This window comes from Ammodytes marinus (genome assembly GCF_949987685.1).
Source record: "Ammodytes marinus genome assembly, chromosome: 21".
Lineage (NCBI taxonomy): Eukaryota > Metazoa > Chordata > Actinopteri > Uranoscopiformes > Ammodytidae > Ammodytes > Ammodytes marinus.
The window spans coordinates 2967825-2988520 of record NC_137225.1 but is presented as its reverse complement, the minus strand read 5'-3'; the positions used below and the strand labels follow the sequence as shown (position 1 = coordinate 2988520).

The window sequence follows — 20696 nt, the reverse complement described above, 5'->3', positions numbered from 1 at the left end:
CTGCTTTCATCTTTGATCTCTTCCACTCCAGGAGATCACCTGAGAAAGAGTTGCATGTAGCTCACCTACCCGCAAGTGTTTGTATTCTGTGGATTAAAGATTTATGCCTGTGGTTCTCGGGCACACTTCTCTCAACCTGTTTTATTCTGAAAAGTTTGGAGCTGTAGGCAGAGAGAGGTTTGAATAACTTTGAGAACAATAGCATATACGTACCTGTGCAGGTCTAAGTTACTCTCCAGCATTGAGGCCATGTTTGGAAATGCTCACAATAGTCACTCTACCAGTTTATGAATATGGTTGTGTTGTTTGGTGCAGAAACTTTAACAATGGGTCTGATTTAATAAAAAAAAAAAAGCAAGTCCCATTGGGATTGCAGCGGTAAATCAACTATTCCGTTTGGATTCCAGGTGTGAAGGCTTAAGATCTGAGCTCGTGTCACTGAAACAAACATCAAAAAACACATTGTTGTATTGCTTTTTTCTTTATATTTCATAACATATGCATCCTGCTGACTTTCTTTTTCCAAATAGTTATTTTTTTTAAATTCGTGGCACGTTTTACAGAGACAAAAGCAGCGACGATGCGGATGAAAAATAACAACCACTCTATGAGCCTTATACAAAAGCATGGAGAAAATGAATGGGAGCTGATTGGACAGACTGCCTGAATGGTTTACATGCCCAATGGGGCGACTATTATACGCTCCACGACACTTCATTTACATCATATAATGAGATTCCTGCCAAACAAAATACTGTGCCTCTCAGCTTCCTGAGGGGCTGGCCAAGTTATCTGTTAAACACAACTTTTATTTTATGTTATTATAATGCTTGAATTGTTTTACATTTTTGGGAAAATTGCTGAATATCTTGAGTGTGAAATGAGAAGATGGATATCGGCCTCACATCTGTGATTTTTTAAATATGGAGCTGCTGGAGTCAGCATGTGGTTAGCTTAGCATTAAGACAACTAGCCTGGCTCTGTCCTACAACAACACAGCTCACTAAATGACTGGTCTGGCTAACCCCTCATCCAAGCAGACATTGTCATTTATAGAGTTTTCACTGTCTCACCAAAAAACAAAAATAAACAGGCAAATATGTAAGGAAGGGATATTAAGCAATGTCTGCTAGCGTACCCTCCTCACTAGTATTTACCCACACTAGTGTTAAGGTATAGATGGTTGGATTACATTAAGGATCCACTCAGTGTTATCATAGTCTTCTCCTGTGTCATGTTAAAGTGGATTATTTTAGATCATTGTTATTAATATTATTTTGTCATAGTTTGGAGATTACATGTTTTTCTTCTAATACCATATTAGGATTTACAAATGATATCCTTTGCTCCCACTTCCGGTGATGTATGTAAGCCAACCAATGCATATTTAAGACTCATCTGCAGGTTTGTAATCTCTCGCTTGTATAGATATTATTGCTCTGACAATTGTCTCACGGTAAAACTACAAATTGTTGTAGTTTTTCTCTTTAATTTTTTTGTAATTTCTAACAGGCATTTGGAATATTGAGCTAAAATAAGCTAACCATGACCTGACACCAGTAGCACACACACACCTACTCAATGAGCTGAATAAGGACCTTCTCATCTCTCTGTCAGAAACAAGGGGGAGTAAACAACTGGGTTCTGTCAGGTAAGAAATAATTCATCGGCAGCAGAAAAAGAAAGTCTTACATCTTTTAGTTTTTTTGTGTGTGACAAGAAATCGAAATTAAACACTTGAAGACGTACAAAATCTTTAAAAAAAAAGAAATAAGTAGGCAAGTACATGTTGGCTCCAGAAGACAGACACATAACAATACGTCATAATAATAATAATACAAATAATACTGATGGAGGAGCCGTGGTGAGGGTTCCCTGCTACAGAGCTGCCTAGCACGGTAATTCTGTTAGAGAAATGGGGGACACATTGTGCTGTACAGGCAGAGAGAGACAAACACATAGAGAGACACTATAATACATTCTGGAGTACAAAAAACAAACAACACTTCATAATTGTCATCATGCAATAAAATAATAAACTAGTTGTTTAAAAAAAACATGGCACATAGGTGATCGTTATCTCAACCCATTATCAGATACATATCAAATATAGAGACATTTTCGGAACACATATAAAGTTATTGCATTTTTTCATTTACTTCATATAATTATGCAAGGCATTACAGGCGGGGAGAATATTCTCTACCCATATTGGATTGTGGGCAGCGACTATCTTGATTGTCATTTTTTTCTCATTAAAATGGCTTGTAGTTCATATGTACAGACAGGAAGCATCACTTTGAATGCTTTCAGAGCTACAGGTCCGCACACATAGGGAGCACCGATCAAGGCTGTCTCTTTACACATGGGCAGTTCACTATTATCAGGGGGGAATGCTAGTATTGACTGTTGTAGAAAATGATTCTAATAAAATGAATTAGATAGATAGAACATTAATCTATTTAAAATAATTCTAGGATCAAATAATATAGGGACTAAGTCAGTTGGCCGATCACTGCTGCATAAATGTTGACCATTTTTTTTCGGATAGCAAAAAAGAAAAATTGTCAACATTGCTACAAGTCCCGCCTTACTGATGTTCCATTTCCCAAAGCATAAAGTCACATTTGTAACGATCTCCTGCCTTCCAGACAGACACGTTTAGTTGTTTTTCCAGTTCATTTCAGAGCATCATTCATTTTACATGACTATCATGTAGATGAAGTTTATTAAATATTGAAGTCTTCCTTCTCACATTATGTTTTATTTGTAATAGCATTTCAAAGTCTAGAGCATTTCTAAGTCAAAGTCAAATGAATTGGTGTAGCAATGAGCTCTTTGATTTCTCTTTTCAATCTGTTGAGTATTTGGGAGCAACTAGTGTCTAACCACTATGTCCTGACATGTCATAGACTAAACCCTAGTAGTTGATTTATTTACACAAAATATATCTTTAAAATAAATCAGGTTGATCATTTTTTAAATATTTGTGAGTTCTAAAATGAATTGAAAAATAGTAAAGAAATCCATGTAGGTAGTGGTGTTATGCTTTGGAACATGCTTGCAGTTATGAGGCTGGGGCTTTGCTGCTCCACTCTTCTAACGGCTCTTTTGTTGAATAATTAATGTTGCCGTTGCCTTAATACATCATGCTCTGTTATTTGTTATGCACGGCCTTCTAATGTACTTATAATACATTAATGATATTTCATGAGCACGAGGCAAGTCTTGAAGAAAAAGAAAGGGAAAAAAGTGACATCTTACCAATATTCTTAAGTTGTTTTTTGCTTCACTACACTGCTTGTGACGAACACAACAGAACCCTTGGCTCCCTTCATGGTTCCACTACTTAACTTTGGGACACTTGGTTTGGTCAATACTGTAGTTCCTTACCTAACTCTGTAGGCTGGGTTAGTTGTCATGTGAGCAGGGCTCAGTCCATGAGCATGGCACTAACACTGCTGAGGTTAGAGGTTCTATAGGTCAATATACACCTCACATGTATATACATCATGTAATGTGCTACTACACACTGTGCATTCTCATTTAAGTGAAAGACGCTTGGAAAGTTTCACTTAAAAAAATGCTGACAGGACTCCACCTAATACACGCTTTGCATAGAATGGATGTATACACTTGGATTCAGTGTAACCATCTCACTTTGTGAGCGCGTGTGGGAGTATGTGAGTGTGTGTGTGTGTGTGTGTGTGTGTGTGTGTGTGTGTGTGTGTGTGTGTGGCCGATTGAATTTCTGATCATTTGTCAGACAGATGTACCGCCAGACGGGATATCTTGTCCTTGACTGAAATTCAATCGGATACACACATGCACAGGCGCACACACACACACACACACACACACACACACACACACACACACACACACACACACACAAACATAAAACACACACACACACAAACATAAAACACACACACAAAGCCTTAGAACAAGACAGAGTGAGTCATGAAATGTTCATTCCCACCTACCAGCTTTCTGAATAAAGCTTACTGCTGGGACAAATGGATAACACTGCTGGTATTGCTTCTTAAAAGGTCAATCACACGCACACACACAGACACGCACTCACATACGCACACACACACACACACACACACACACACACACGCACACACAGTTGTGTTTCCATCACTTCCGAGGACATTACATACATACATTTTCTAGAGAATTACCCTCACTGTAAGCACTACTTGCCTAAACCCAACCCCAACCCCAACCCAAAATCCACCCTACCCATACCCTAACCTTTAACTAAGTCTTCACTTAAGATTGAATGATTTAAGTTGCGGGGAATTGCATTTTGTCCCCAAAAGGAAGGCAGGTCGATAGAGCGGTGTAACAAATGATAGTCGTCATAACATTAGTAAAACAAGTACACACACACACACACACACACACACACGCACACACACGCACACACACGCGCACACACACACACACACACACACACACACACACATACACACACACACTGAAGCCAACTTCACCGGAGCGGAACACACAACCGGAGTAGCTCTTCCACCGTATAACACTGTTCATACAAAAAGCTTTTTTCCATGTTAATAGCTTTTCCACCGGCTTGATTGTTTGACACGCAGAGTGAGTCAATAGGAATGATTGTCGAAAAAGGACGTTGGCTCGCCTGCTGCTTCCTGCTCCAGACACACTCACCTTATGACACCCCCCGTCAGCCCGGGATAAGAGGGAGGGAACGGGGGTCCTTTGGAGTGAGTGAGTGAGTGAAGGATGAGGGGACTGTTGGGGGATTGTGGGGACTTAGAGCTGCTGGAGGACAGGGGCCACGGCGGACATGAGTATGCCCAGGAGGAAGCACAGGCCTGGGGGTAGAGAGGACCGTGGGGCGCCCCCAGAGGAGCGGATGGTGGAGGTCTTGATCTCAGAGGTGAGCATGGCGGACAGGGGCACGTGGGAGACCAGAGTGGGGCTGCCATAGTTGATAAGGGAGTCGATCTTCTCGGCCTCCTTACTGCACGCTTCAATCTGGTACACAAAACAACACAGGAGCAGGCTTGAGTTCCTAAACTTCTCCATCTCATACAGAGGTGGACCATTAGACAAAGATAAGCAATTGCCCTGGGGCCCAAAGATACTAAAGGCCCCATAGAATACATAATACATGTATTATTATTATCCTGTAATACAATATAGAACATTAGACACGGTGCATAAATAGAATTTGATTACAAAATTTAATTTCTTCTTCCTTTTCATTACTATGAACTAGGGCTGTCAAAATTAAGCAGCTGCGCACGGCCAAACATAGCAGCACACCAGCCCATGCCATGTGTATAACTAACAGCCACGTCTGTGTCGCGGGCGGCAGTTGCTGTCGGGAGCAACAGGAGAAGAAACTTTGTCTGATCCGTTCAGAGCAAGGAAGGACACAAACCTCTGCAGTTTACAGAGGCGTGTGTGATTAATACGGTTGACAGTCCCCCAGCATGTGCGCGTGCAACACACACACACACACACACACACACACACACACACACACACACACACACACACACACACACACACACACACACACACACACACACACACACACACACACACACACACACACACACACACACACACACACACCGCAGACTGCAACAAAGTTGTATTCTGGAATGCAAAACCTATGGATTCACCATTCACCACTTGTTTCTGTTTCATATTATTACAAATTTAATATTTGAGCGTTTAATCTTCTTTACACAGATGTGTTTTTCTTTTTAAAACTTGTTGCTCATTTATTAGGTCTTTATATCAGTTCATACACTAAGCAGACCATTAGACCATTACAATATAGCTATACATGATGTCATGCTGTACATTGAAGATGTGTGCTTCAACTGTTGTGGTAGCATCTGTCCCTATCAAATCAACGTGAAATGGAAATGAAATGAAAAATGACAATTCCTGATCACACCCGACATGGCTACAAACACCTTGGGTTTGAATGAAAAAGACCATTACACGCTGTCTACATTGTACATGTGTTGAATACTAATGTCTTTTCTGGGATTTGCCAACAACGGTATTGTGTATTTTTCCAGATGGTAGCCTGTACCTTTAAATGAAAATGTTGTTCTTCTTAAGGAAGATTACCACACAATCAAGAGGGTTTCAATGTTTTTTCAAGATTTGTATGTTAGTTAAAGGTCCAAGGTAAGGTTATGTTATGTGCAATGCTTTTAGCCTGACCTTGATCAGTCCTCATCAAGTGATCTGACAACTCCTGGTCTCCTATTCAACTCATTTGTCACATAGCTATAGTGTAAGAGTATTTCAACTGGGACAACTCATTTGTCACATAGCTATAGTGTAAGAGTATTTCAACTGGGACAACTCCAGTGAATCAGTGAAAACATTTTTTTCTTCTTCAACAATTCAATGTTGTTGTGTACTGTATGCTTTTTCATGAAATAAATCACCCATCTGGTTTTATTTGGGGAAGTTGTGTGCACTGCTTTTGTCAACCTAGAACTAATATTAATTTTACTTCTCAAAGAAGTGGGGTTTTCAGCTGTTGCCTAGAAACAGATGAAACCAAATGCCTAGCGGAAGAATGTTTCCTTTAACCCGTTTGCTTTTAGTATGTTCATGTTTCTGATTTTCTTTTGTTGCTTTTCTGCTAAAAGCCGATTTTACCATTTCTGAGAGACTAGTTCTGCCTCTCGCACTCTCTATGTGGATTTAGTTTAATTTATCATCATTGTGGCTTCGTTGGAGCTAACAACAGCTAATATAGTTTTCATCAAGTATCCTCATTCTTTTCCTGCACTTTTAATTAAAATCTCAAAATCAGTCCTATACAGATTAAGTTCATTTTTACCAAAGAGTGCAAGGTTACAAAGTCAACATGAACTGTTATCTGCCCAGTAGAAAATACCAGATAGTTGAGGAGTAATGTAGACTCTGCATTATTCTTCAACTATCTTGCAAATTGTACGAGCAACATGTTTTTCTTTTCACTCTAGCTTAAAAATAACCTTGTAAATGGATTGCGTCCGTCTATTTCACTAGCAATCATATTCAGACTGTGAGGAGCAAAACCTGGGGAGGCTACAGCAATGTTGAGCTGCTAAAACAGAGACATGCTCATACCATATGCTATGTTTTTCTAACCAAATTGTTTTCAGCTACATTGCAACAGCGATAAAGTTAATAAAAAATAAACCTAGCATTGGAAGCATTCATTTCACACAATATCAACAACCTCCATCAACCATGATATTTCTATCAGTCTGCTGCTAATAATAAATTGTGATCCATGCTCTCTGTGACCTATCTTGGTACTAACCAAGATACCAGATAATTATTGTATCTGGGTGAGGAGAAAAGTCATTACTGCAGAGGGGATTGGTATCAGATAAGGCAGGACAGTTCAGTAGAACTTGTAATGGAGCCTTGGCTGTGAAGTGACTATGTCCTCATTGCAAGCTCTTGAATTTCCATATATATATATATATATATATATATATATATATATATATATATATATATATATATATATATATATATATATATATATATATATATTCCCTGTATTTTGTTTTTTCTTGTGTGTGCAGTGGTATTTTTTCCCTTTTCTGATTGTAGTCTTTATAAGAAAAATAGTGGCCTTTGGATCTGTCCAATATTACCAGTGCTATTTGTGTTAGTGCTTAACTAACTGTACATCTTTTTGTCTAAACAGCAACATTGCTTTTTGCATAGCCTTGTGTATCAGACTACTGTGTAGCTGTTAGGAAAGTTTTTTGTTGTCCTTTGACATGGGATTCTTTTTAATACAAATTGTTGAATGAAATCGTTCTATTTTTGGGGCCTCTTGTCCCGTTCATTATGGACTGTACCCGTTTGAGTGGTGAACTTAAAGGGGGAATTAATGACTGATTAGCCTTTTGAATCCTTACCACCACTAAACTTATACATACACAAATCACTTTAAAATGCAATGAAAAAGGACTGTACAAATACAGTAGGCTATTGTTTTTCTTGTTATATAAGCCTCGGCTAGCTAGACTGATTTATAAACAAACCAAACACATTGTCTCAGCGAATTTTCCCAAAACTTTCACACATTAACGATGTGTGCGTGTGTGTGTGTGTGTGTTTAGATGTTCAAAATAGGCACAGATGGCATAAAAAAAGACCAAACAATTGCGCCTCAAAACAGCCTGTATCCAACCTTCTAAGCATGCTGAAGTGAGATAGACACACTCTGGTTTTGGTCTGACTGGGCTGACTTCAGTGACCTCTGTGTACGAACTGGAATATGCAGAGAAATTAATATATACTGTATATACACTCACCGGCCACTTAGGTACACCTGTTCAATGGATTGGCTTATATAAACAAAAAGCTTACCAGCCAATCACATGGCAGCAATTTAATGCATTTAGGCGTGGTCAAGACAATGTACTGAAGTCAAACCGAGCATCAGAATGGGGCAGAAAGGGGGTTTAGGTGACTTTGAACATGGCATGGTTGATGGTGCACGGCAGGATGGATCCATACTTTCATGTTGTTAACGTCAAATTCTGAACCTGCCATCTGAATGTCGCAACTTAAATCGAGACTCATCAGACCAGGCATGATTTTTCAATCTTCTATTGTCCAACATTGTCACTACTTCAGCCACAATTTAGTTTTTTGTCACTTGTCTGTTCCCATATTAACTCTCTTGTCATTTCAGACCCGGCCACTCCCCCCTGCTCTGCACTCCCTGCTGATTACTTCCACCTGGTCTAACCACACTCACCTGCTCCCCATCAGCTATTAGCCCCACAGTATATATACCGGTTCATTCCCTCAGTTCCCTGCCAGATTGTCTTTGTGTTACATTGCTCTCCAGCCATTCTGAATTCCTGCCTGTTTACCTGCCCGCCTATTCGTGTTTTGACCCAGCCTTTTTGGATTTCGGATTATCCCTTTGCCTGCCCCTCTTGGACTTGTTGCCTCGCTACCACCTGGTTTGATTCCTTATTAAACTTTGTTGCAATACCTGAACTGTTTGTTGTCGTGCTATTGGGTTCTGGCCTGCCATTTTGGTACAATCCTGACAGTACAATCTGGCCATAAGATGAACCCAGCCGACACAAAGGCTCTTAAGGAAGAAGTGGCAGCACAAGGTGCCGCCCTACACCAGCATTCGAGACAGTTCACCGCTATGGAAGTGGCTTTCCAGGAAGCTTCGGAACGCCACAATCAGCATTTTGAGGTTCTGAGCGGCCAGCTCCAGCAGCTCACGCTGGACAGTCAGACCCCAGCGGTTCAACCACCCACCAGCCCTCCTGTCCCTGCTGTCTCCCGTCCAGAGCCCCGCTTAAGTGCTCTAGAGCGCTTTTCTGGAGCTCCAGATACCTGTCGCTCCTTTCTGACTCTGTGCTCATTGACTTTTGAACTACAACCTCTCACATATCCCACGGAGAGGTCGAGAGTGGCTTTCATGATCACCCAGCTTACTGGGCGGGCCCGGAACTGGGGTGCCGCCGAGTGGGAGAAGCAGTCGGCTCTCTGTTCTTCTGTGGCTGCCTTCTCTGAGGGTCTTCGGAAGGTGTTTGATCATGCTACCCCTGGTCGAGAGGCTGCTCGGGGTCTGTTTAACCTGGCTCAGGGGAGCCGGAGAGTGACTGATTATTCCATCGAGTTCCGGACTATCGCTGCAGAGAGTGACTGGAACTCTTCCTCCCTGGCTGACGCCTTTTACAACGGACTTTCTGATGCCATCAAGGACGAGCTGGCGGCCCGGGATCCTCCAGGGGATTTGGACGTTCTCATCGCCACCGCTATCCGCATCGATGGACGTATCCAGGAGAGGAGACGAGAGAAGGTACTGACCAGCACTTCCCGTAGCCTTCCACGTCTTCCAGTTTCACCTTCCACTTCAACGTGTTTTCCTACCGCTGCTGCCTCTAGTGACCCAGTTGAACCCATGCAGCTGGGCAGGACCAGGCTGTCAGCTGCTGAACGACAACGGCGCCAAAGGGAGAACTGTTGCATGTACTGTGGAGAGGGAGGCCATTACGTGTCATCCTGTCCAGTAAAAGACAGGGCTCACCAGGAATCCAGAGGGCGCTGGTGAGCCGCATCAAGAACTTTGAAGGTCCCTCTCGAGCACTACTTCATGCCCAGCTCAACTTTAATGGTCTGTCCCATACTGTCGCTGTCCTCATTGACTCGGGAGCTGACACCAACCTTCTGGATCGGGGCCTTGCCATGCAGCTGGGTGTTAACCAGGAACCCTTGGCCGAGCCTATTGAGGCTACTGCTCTCGATGGGCGCCTCCTCTGCACTGTAACCCATCGCACAGTTCCTATTCATCTGGGCATATCAGGTAACCACACTGAATCACTAACCTTTCACCTGATTAATGCACCTCAGCAGCCAGTTGTCTTGGGGTATCCTTGGTTAATTAAACATAATCCACACATTGACTGGAGAACCGGTTCCATTCTACAATGGAGTGATCAATGTCTTGCGGTCTGTCTGAAATCTGCCTTGTTACCTGCCTGCAGCACCTCTTCTTCTAATGAATTCCCAGATCTCTCAGGTGTCCCGTCGGAGTACTACGACTTAAAGGAGGTGTTTAACAAGGTACGGGCCACCTCTCTTCCCCCACACCGCCCGTATGATTGTGCCATTGACCTCCTCCCTGGCTCATCCCCACCCAGGGGGAGGCTCTACTCTCTGTCAGCCCCGGAAACCAGGACCATGGACGAATACATAAACAACTCACTGGCAGCAGGCCTCATCCGTCCCTCTTCATCACCTGCTGGAGCAGGGTTTTTCTTCGTGGGTAAGAAGGACAAATCCCTCCGGCCCTGCATCGATTACCGCGGTCTGAATGATGTCACCATTAAGAACAGGTACCCCCTCCCACTCGTCTCTTCTGCATTTGAACTTTTGCAAGGGGCCTCTGTGTTTACCAAGCTTGATCTCAGGAATGCCTATCACCTAGTTCGCATTCGGGAGGGGGATGAGTGGAAGACGGCGTTCAATACCCCTAGGGGCCACTACGAGTACCTGGTAATGCCTTTCGGACTCACAAATGCTCCTGCAGTATTCCAAGCCTTAGTGAATGATGTGCTCCGGGATTTTCTCAATGTATTTGTGTTTGTTTATCTTGATGACATCCTCATCTTCTCCAAGTCCGAACAGGACCATGTGCAGCATGTCCGCAGGGTTCTCCAGAGACTCCTAGAGAACCAGCTGTTCGTGAAGGTCGAGAAGTCCGAGTTCCATGCCACTGAGGTGTCGTTCCTGGGATACATAATTTCAGTCGGAAGTATTCACATGGATCCCACCAAGATTAAAGCGGTGGTGGATTGGCCGGTCCCCACCACTCGTAAGAAGCTTCAACAATTTCTGGGGTTTGCCAATTTCTATCGTAGGTTTATCCGCAACTATAGTTCTGTAGCAGCTCCCCTGACAGCCCTCACCTCCCAAAAGGTAGCCTTCCAATGGTCCCCTGCTGCAGGAAGGGTGTTCAGTGAGTTAAGGTCACGGTTCTCTTCTGCTCCCATCCTCATCCTACCAGATCCAGAACGCCAGTTTGTCGTTGAGGTGGATGCGTCAGACTCCGGGGTGGGGGCAGTCCTGTCTCAGCGGTCAGGTAAAGACCAAAAGTTACATCCATGTGCCTTTTTCTCCCGCAAATTGTCCCCAGCGGAGAGAAATTATGACGTTGGTAACCGGGAGCTATTGGCGGTTAAGATGGCTCTCGAGGAGTGGAGGCACTGGTTGGAGGGGGCGAAGAATCCGTTTGTGGTGTGGACGGACCACAAAAACCTGGAGTACATCCGGTCAGCCAAACGGTTGAACTCCCGTCAGGCCAGGTGGGCGTTGTTCTTTAATCGTTTTGATTTTACCCTGTCTTATCGCCCAGGTTCTAGGAACGTCAAACCAGATGCCCTGTCCCGTCAGTTCCAATCCGAACATGTTCCCACACATCCTGAGAGCATCCTCCCCACTAAGATGGTCATCGGCGCAGTTACCTGGGACATTGTGGACAAGGTAAAACGGGCCCAGGCCGACCACCCGGGCCCCAGTGCTTGCCCTGATAATCGTCTGTATGTGCCTGTGAATCTCCGCTCTCAGGTCCTCCAGTGGGGACATTCTTCTCGCCTTGCCTGTCATCCAGGGGTTAGGCGCACTCTAGCCCTGCTGAAGCAACGGTTCTGGTGGGCTACCATGGAAGAGGACGCCAAGGAGTTCATCGCTGCTTGCTGTGTTTGCTCCCAGCACAAGATCGCTCGCCATGCCCCTGCGGGTCTTCTTCAGCCACTGCCTGTTCCTCATCGTCCGTGGTCCCACATCTCGATCGACTTCGTCACCGGACTGCCTCCCTCCGAGGGTAACACCACTATTCTTACTATTGTGGACAGATTTTCTAAATCTGCTCAGTTTGTTCCGTTGCCCAAGTTACCATCTGCCAAGGAAACAGCTGAAATTATGTTGCATCATGTTTTCCGTCTGCACGGCCTTCCCTGTGACATTGTCTCCGACCGGGGGCCGCAGTTCACTTCTCGTTTCTGGACAGAGTTTTGTCAGCTGTTGGGGGCCACGGTCAGCTTATCCTCGGGTTTCCATCCTCAATCCAATGGCCAGACTGAGCGGATGAACCAGGAGATGGAGACTGCCTTGCGCTGCATCACATCCCAGAACCCGTCCTCCTGGTCCAAGCAGCTCCTATGGGTGGAGTATGCTCACAACACACTTCCAAGTTCAGCAACAGGTCTTTCCCCCTTCCAGTGCTCTCGAGGATATCAACCTCCATTGTTCCCTGAGCAGGAGCGAGAGGCCAGTGTCCCGTCTGTCCAGGCGTTCGTCCAGCGATGTCGGCGCACCTGGGTGCGGGCCCGTGCTGCTCTCCTGCGCTCGTCCGACCGATACCAGAGATATGCCAATCGCCGTCGGACCCCTGCACCCGGTTACACTCCGGGTCAGAAGGTTTGGTTGTCTACACGGGACCTTCCGCTCCGGGTGGAGTCTAGGAAGTTGGCTCCCAGGTTTGTGGGTCCGTTCTCCATCAATAAAGTCATCAATCCTGCTGCAGTCCGTCTCCGTCTTCCTCGCTCCATGAGGATCCATCCCACCTTCCATGTATCCAAGATCAAACCCGTTAAAGAGTCCCAGCTCCAGCCCTCCTCCAGACCCCCGCCGCCCCCCCAGCTCATTGATGGAGGGCCTGCCTACTCGGTTCATCGTCTCATCAGGTCGCGACGACGGGGAAGGGGTTTCCAATACTTGGTTGATTGGGAGGGTTATGGCCCTGAGGAGCGCTCGTGGGTCCCGGCTCGCCACATCCTGGACCCCGACCTCATCACCACATTCCATAGGGACCATCCTGATCAGCCTGGTGGGACGTCAGGAGCCGTCCCTAGAGGGGGGGGTTCTGTCACTACTTCAGCCACAATTTAGTTTTTTGTCACTTGTCTGTTCCCATATTAACTCTCTTGTCATTTCAGACCCGGCCACTCCCCCCTGCTCTGCACTCCCTGCTGATTACTTCCACCTGGTCTAACCACACTCACCTGCTCCCCATCAGCTATTAGCCCCACAGTATATATACCGGTTCATTCCCTCAGTTCCCTGCCAGATTGTCTTTGTGTTACATTGCTCTCCAGCCATTCTGAATTCCTGCCTGTTTACCTGCCCGCCTATTCGTGTTTTGACCCAGCCTTTTTGGATTTCGGATTATCCCTTTGCCTGCCCCTCTTGGACTTGTTGCCTCGCTACCACCTGGTTTGATTCCTTATTAAACTTTGTTGCAATACCTGAACTGTTTGTTGTCGTGCTATTGGGTTCTGGCCTGCCATTTTGGTACAATCCTGACAAACATTGCTGTTCCTGTGAGAATTGTAGAGTCATTTTCCTGTTTTTAGCTGACAGGAGTGGCACCCGGTGGGGTCTTCTGTTGCTGTAGCCCATCTGCTTCAAGGTTGGTCGTGTTTTGCGTTCAGAGATGGTATTCTGCATACCCTGGTTGTAACGAGTGGTTATTTGAGTTACTGTTGCCTTTCTATCATCTCAAACCAGTATGCCCATCCTCCACTGACCCCTGACTTCAACAAGGCATTTTACGTCCACACAAATGCCGCTCACTGGATATTTTTTTCTTTTTCGGACCATTCTCTGTAAACCCTAGAGATGGTTTAGAGCAAAAATCCCAGTAGATCAGCAGTTTCTGAAATACTCATACCAGCCCTCCTGGCACCCTCAACATTGCCATGTTCAAAGTCACTTAAAACCCCTTTATTCCTCATTCTGTTGCTAGGTTTCAGCGTCAATAAGTTGTCCCGTCCAGGTATACATGCCTAAATGCATTGAGATGCTGAAATGTGATTGGCTGATTAGTTACTGTATATGTGTTAACAAGAAAATTTACCGCTGTACCTAATAAAGTGGCCGGTGAGTGTATAAGTGTCACTATTGCTTGGTTCCATAACTTTGCCTCTACCAGTATCTGTGTTCATGAATTGTATGGTTGAAATGTAAATGCAGATAAAGATGTTAGGCCTAAATGTATATGTGTGAGTTCAATGTCATCCTTAAGGGCTCAAGCAACATACACGTTATATATTGGATCCGAGGTATTGCATATACAGTGGTATAGGCAAAGCACTGAACTATTTATTGAAATGTCAAATTTGCAGGGAGGCAAAAAATGAATCAACAAATCTGAATGTAATCTTGCCTCTTGATTTTCTGATGAAGGACATATAGTGTATATACAGTTTATTCAATAAGAGACAGGAGGAGCCTCACAATCATGCATTTCTTAATCACTGAGGTTGATCGTCATCTCAAATACTCTTTACGCTATATTTATAATTTTCTCATTGGAAAATTCTTGCTATGAGGTCACAGTGTTCTTTGCATTGTTCACCAGAACGGAAAGACCTTGAGCTAGAAAAAGACTCGAACAATAATGAAAATATCCGTGCTGTCGTATCAGTAGGTTTCTACCACAGGCCTTCATGTTTCATACAAGGATTCAATTCATGATTTTATCAATTTCCATAGAAATGACCGGCTGATCATTTTATACTGGTAATACATCCTTTCAAAAAGGTTGTGGGAATGATTCATTCTGCTGTAAGTGATGCTTTTTATAGTTTCAATAAAACCTTTTTCTGCATGTTATTCTGAAAAAAGCAGTGAAGGAAAACAAATAGGTAGAGAATGGCTTGTCTAAGTCAGGCCGATCTGATGCAGTTGGTTATATCCATAAACGCATATCAAGTAAGTGTATGTTGAATTAAAGATGCAGAACTTTGAAACCAACTTTTGTAAATAGAAAATAGAAAGAACTGGCCAGACCTCAACAGTTAAACTATGCTAAATATTGTCCTGTTCAACTCAAACAGATGTAGGCTACTTATAATAAAACATCCACAAGTCTTTTCCTGCGGACAGCTGTCCTGATGTTGGAATTCATCAACTTTTGGTCAATACTTCTTCTGGCAGTGAGAGTGAATGTTTGATTCCCTATTTCAAACATGCCCTGTGTTCTAATCCTCATACTTTTTGCAATTTAGTATGTTGGAAATACGATTTAGGATGTCCCAATTATTGTGGTCAGATTTAGCATGCATAAACATAGACAGGTGTCTACTACATCATGCCGACATTTTAAGTATTGAAATCAGCATGCTATTTGGGCAATTCTGACCCTTAATCCAGTGCACACCGGAAGTGACGCCACATCGATGGAGGCCTCCGTATGAAAACAACCAGGGATGCGACGGATACATTAGATTAGAATGAGGCAAGTTTAAGGCGCAATGTTATGATGAAATAAGTAAAAGTATGTCCCAATTGTAACATACTGCATGCTAACTAGATTCTATTTAAGATTGTCTGTAGTATGTAGAATAGGGAAAGAAATGGTAAGTCTCTACTGTCTGGTTACTCCCTTTGATTCTTCCAGTACAAAGCATTAGTCCATCAACAGCTGTTGTATGAAGCATGTTTGATGCTTTGGGCACGGTTCCATTTTGATCTTTTTAGATTATAAATAGGTCGTTACTGGGAGTAGCGGTTAAACACCAGCCTAAAGACATCCAAGCTCTAGAGAGAGAGGCCTGCCATACTTCAGTGTTTTTAACCCACTTACTGGGTGACACACATATAGTAACCGTCATAGTGGAACAACTTCAAAATGAGTCCCTTTCATAACTTCAGGGCACCAGTTGTAGGCTCAGCGATTTGTATATTTGTATGTCATTTACAATTAAAGTCAATTAGTAGATCACTCCTCTCGGGGCCAAAGATGAAGCACTAGTAATGGCTAAAGGATGCTGCTGTCAGTAGAGGTACAGTCTCAACAATGTAAAGGTTGCACCCTGCATCTGGAACAGGACATGGGTGTTCAACACACCTGGATGTAGCAAATCATAATTAGAGATGAACCAATTCACTATTTGTCAGTACGATCCGATTCCAATATCTGGGTCCGATAACGATACTGTCCGATATCATATTTATTATACATTTATTTGTTGGTGGTGATGTTATGTGTAAGGTTAGGAAGGCTTAAGCGATACAGCAATTCTAATTTAAATGTTTAAATAAACCAAATGCATAAAGGTTTTATCTGAAGTGCTTTGAACGGTTTGAATACAGAAGTGGATCATAGTTGTCAGTCTGATATCCGATAAGTAGATTGCAGCCATATGGTATATTGGATCGGTTCCATCCCTTATACTCCCTTACACTTTAAAAGTTTTATATTGCATGAGATATAAAGTTTGGCAAATGAAGATAAGTTATGTACAGAGAGCTTGTTGAAGAACAATCATTATGAAACCACTTAAGATGTGGAGGATAGTCTGATGTAATGTCTGTGGCATTGTCCACTGGAAGGAAAGTGCTTCGATACTGAGAAGCGTCTTTAGGGTTTTCAGACTGTTATGTCAAAGCAAAGAGCTGGATCAGTCCTCCCAAGCCATTTATACAAGGTTGAATACAAATACAGAGATGTCTGGTTCCACTGTTATGAGTGTTATTCATTATGCTGAAATAAATACTATGGCTTTGATGAACCAGTTAAGAGCACTAATGAGCCAATTTGGAGTGTTTGATGAGATACTTCTCATGTCACATCATCATTCCATACAAAGTGATTAACATTGTTTCCAGCCTCAGCCAGGTTTGGTAAAGATTGGATAAAGCAAAATGTTGGCATTAGTGAGGAGCAGTGGCAGCCTGGAAATCCAGACCTGCCGATGGCAAATTAAAATGTTCTCAACCTGTTGGTCTGGACACGATCCATTGGAGCTCATTAACTATGTTGGAAGATTCTGACTTACCAATCAAATCTTTCTATCTGATATGAGCCGACAAGAGACCTATGTGTGGGGATCTGGGGCGGATGTAACTGGATGACCAAAGTGCTGTGCATGCGCCGTCGAAGCCGTGATAGTAAACAACAAAGATGGATGCGGATACGTGGTTTGAGTTTGAGACTGCTTTGGCCTCGACACTTAATGATTTAGAAGACGACACTCAAATCTTTCATTAGCAAGAAAGAAGAATTTTCTGTTTTGCCGACCGACCACGGCAAAAGTTTAATTTACCAGTTAACCTGCTGTTCGCTATACAAACAGGGCTTAATATTAATATGTCACCTTGTTCATTGCTCTGATTGGTCGTAGTGCTATCCAATTGCGTGCAGTGGTATTTGAAATTCAGGCGTAGGCAAAGGTGCCTTCAGTTGGGAAGGTATATTGATCGTGGCCAGACCCTATATTGTTCTAGATGTGGGTCTGGATTTCCAGGCTAGATCAGTAGCCTACGGTATATACAGATAGATGCCATCACTAGAAAAAGGGAATCCAAAATCTTATCAAGTATTGTTTTTTTTAACATGGGTAGTACTTGAAATATACCTGCTTATCTACAAACTCCCTTAGACCATTATTGGAAAAGAAGAAACTGTGATTGGTTAAATGAAATGTAACCAATCATTAACCAAATTAAGATTCCCTATTATGCAAAATGCACTTTTTCATGATTTTCTAACATTAATATTGGTCCCCGGTGTGACTAGAGACTCCCAAAGTATGAGAAAAAACCAACCTCTCTTGTTCTTCACCTCCACCTTTCTGAAAACCTCTGTTCAAAAACCCTAGTCCGATTAATCATAATTAGTATGAAAAATAACTATCATACATTGTAAGGATTTTATATGATATAAAGTAAAGTATGTAGTTATGGTTGAGGTTTGGAAATGTTTATATGTGCTGCATATACAGTAGATGCAGCATTTTTCCGTTCTATCTTAAGTACATACATATATAAACAATAATGACAAGAGAATATTTCAAATGAAGTGGGGAACAATTGCTGTGCGTCACCAAAGAAGACACACACACGCCCTCGCCCTCACTTTAACACTGCAATCACCTTGAGCATGAATATTCATATTATTCATATGCAGACAGACGGAGGGAGGAGGGTGATTAGCACAACTAAACGTGCCTGGGAGTTTGTGGCGGAGTTCATGTGTAAAATTAAATGGGAGGTCGAAAGAGCTCAGGCAAAAACTGTGCAACCTGGAAAATTCACTTCTTTTGATAACACAATTGCACTGAATTTAGAGTGCCTGGGATTGACTGTAATGCTCTCCCCTAAAATGAAATTCAACATTGTTGTGCTTTATAATCCCCCATCTCATGATGCAAATGTCTACAATGAACTGAAGAATCTTCTCTCTGTTGTCGATAACTGTCATGAATGTATGTTGTTTGGGGATTTTAACATCAACTGGTTGGATAAAAGTGGTAAATCAAAATTAAAATCAACAATGGAGCAATTTAAATACAAACAGCTGATCAGTAGACCTACTCGAATCACTAGGAAAAGTGAGACCCTCATAGATATGATTTTTACAAACAGGCCAGAGCGGGTAACAAAAACATATAATCTAATAACTGGCCTTTCAGATCATAATATGACACTGATGGTACGAAAGCTAACAAAAAAACGCCTAGTACACCACAACAAAACAGAAAATCTAATTCTAACAACTGCAATTCCCAAGTCAAAAGTTGGTGACTTTGAACATGACTTGAGTGAAATTAATTGGGAAAAGGTAACTAAAGAGCCAGATCTAAACCACAGTGCCAACAACTTTGTATCAACCCTTTGTATTCTAATTGATAAATACACACAAACCTGGAAAAGCAGACCCAAGAAATGATCTCTTCCATGGGTCAACAGTGATATCCTTCAGATCATTAAAAAGTGAGATCTTGCTCTTAAAAGGTCTTTAATAACAAAAAACAAAACTAACCACCTTATCTTCACAGGCCTGAGGAACAAAGTAGTGTCTGAATTACGAAAGGCCAAGACCAATTACTTCTCTAAACTCATTGAAGAGGCCAATGGTAATAGTTCAAAACTGTGGCAACATATTAACAAACTAACCAACTCCAGCAAGCATAAGCACCCCAAAATAACCGGTCTGAAAGTAGGTGATACTTTTATCCATAGCAATGAGTCCATTGCAAATGTTTTTAATTTTTTATTGAGTCTGTACAAGAGCTGGCAAGTCATTTTAAAGCTACAGAGTCATCTACTGAAGAACTTGACAATGCTCAGTCTGACTCCTTTTATATTAAATTGGTATCTCATGATAAAGTTAAAAAGGTGATCACAAACATGAGTAACTCCAAGACAAAAGATATTCATAATCTTCATGCTGCATTAATCAAGAAACACCAGAGCTACCTGTTAGAGCCAATCACTTACCTAGTTAACCTGTCTATACAAACCAAAATATTCCCAGAAAGCTGGAAAACTGCAATAATGACCCCTGTTTATAAATCAGGAGACAAGGACATAGCGAGTTATTATAGGCCTATTGCTATCCTCCCTGTTGTCTCAAAGGTTCTGGAGAAAATTATAGCTGAGCAACTAATGGAACATATTGGGCCGGTTTCGTAGACATGGATTAAGCCTAGTCCTTGACTAAATGGAATTTTGAATGGAGATTGTTCATTGAAAGTCAAATTTAGTCCGAGACTACGCTCAGTCCATGTCTGTGAAACTGGCCCTTAGAGTCTAACCAGCTGCTTCATCCACAGCAGTTTGGGTTTAGACAGAAATACTCAACTGAAACAGCTAATTATTATTTGCTTGAAAACATAAAAGCTTCAATGGATAAAGGAAATGTTGTTGGGGCAGTGTTCCTAGACCTAAAAAAGGCCTTTGACACGGTAAACCACAGTACTCTAATGAACAAGTTAAAACAGTTCAAAATGTCATCAGAAGCTCTGCAGTGGTTTACATCTTACCTGGAGGGGAGAGAGCAATGTGTCAGGGTCAATGGGGTCAGGTCCCATCTGCGTGCCAGCAGCATGGGAGTACCGCAAGGGTCTGTACTTGGTCCACTGTTGTTTTCTATGTATATCAATGACCTACCAAACTGCTGTCCGGGGTCCAACTGTCAAATGTATGCTGATGACACTGTTATCCATGTGTCCAGTAAAACACCCAGCTTAGCAGGTGAGCACCTGACACAAGCATTACTCAGCATTTCAAAATGGCTTGAGCTGTCTCAGTTGACCATTAATGTGAAGAAAACCGTCTCTATGTGCTTCTCCATCCGTAATAGACCTATTACCGATGTTTTTGAGGTACGGATCAAAAATGAATGA

General features: G+C 42.7%; 1 protein-coding gene across 1 annotated transcript in view; it reads right to left on the bottom strand.

The window, feature by feature from the left end:
- Positions 1-506: 506 nt before the first annotated feature.
- reck (reversion-inducing-cysteine-rich protein with kazal motifs) overlaps positions 507-20696 on the bottom strand; it is an 87309-nt gene continuing 67119 nt past the window's right edge. Inside the window, exon 21 of the mRNA XM_080050133.1 lies at positions 507-5019. Coding sequence (XP_079906259.1) covers positions 4795-5019 — 225 coding nt within the window. The 3' untranslated portion in view covers positions 507-4794. The remainder of the gene's footprint in view (positions 5020-20696) is intronic.